This window comes from Borostomias antarcticus, assembly GCF_949987555.1.
Source record: "Borostomias antarcticus genome assembly, chromosome: 1".
Classification (NCBI taxonomy): Eukaryota; Metazoa; Chordata; class Actinopteri; order Stomiiformes; family Stomiidae; genus Borostomias; species Borostomias antarcticus.
The window spans coordinates 21,125,811-21,126,473 of record NC_140234.1 but is presented as its reverse complement, the minus strand read 5'-3'; the positions used below and the strand labels follow the sequence as shown (position 1 = coordinate 21,126,473).

The 663-nt window shown below is 48.6% G+C and overlaps 1 protein-coding gene across 1 annotated transcript in view; it reads right to left on the bottom strand.

The window, feature by feature from the left end:
• LOC311317888 (uncharacterized protein) overlaps window positions 1–663 on the bottom strand; it is a gene marked incomplete at both ends in the record, with an annotated part of 30,250 nt that extends 29,587 nt beyond the window's left edge. The window contains one exon of the mRNA XM_084449028.1: window positions 421–663. Within this exon, the coding sequence (XP_084305154.1) occupies window positions 421–663 (243 nt within the window). The remainder of the gene's footprint in view (window positions 1–420) is intronic.

Below are 663 nucleotides of genomic sequence, written 5' to 3'. Positions count from 1 at the left end.
ACAATGGAATGAACACACGCACCGAATTCACTAGATTGCCTTAAAAGGCTATTTCACCGATTAGCATTGTGTATGTGTATGCATTGTGTAACAATGTATCATTCCAAAATGTGCAGTATGTTACAATGAATGGGTTTTTCCTTCCCTCGTTGTTTCCTGGAGCTATTTTTCTCACTTTCATAAAATCAGTTCAGGCTCGCGGGGGCATCTCTCAGACTGTAGGACCGTTATTCGCCATCTGCACCGAGAGTCAAAAGGGCTCGAGCTCTCAGCGTTCCTAAATTCTTAAGGCTGTGTGTCGCGTGCGCACAAGTGCTATTTTAAGCAACTTATAGAGCTACAGGCGTTCGCGTGTTGTGAACATTTTTTTCAAATGAAGATATCAATCCACGTACGAATTTCACGTTAAATCTTTCTTACCGACTGGCCCCGAAAGTCGTCCGGCGCACTGTTTGATCTCTCGAAGACTGAACGGGCCGGCTGGAGCCCACCCCATGCCGCACGGCCTGGGATAGTGTCCCCGAGAGATAGGGCACCCAGAACCAGGCATTCCTGCCGCTGTTTAAGCAGCTCCAACTCACACAGACCGGCTAAACTCGCCTCCAAGCGCTCCTTATTCCGACTTCGCTCCGCTGTCACCGGGAAAGAAAACGCACGATACAT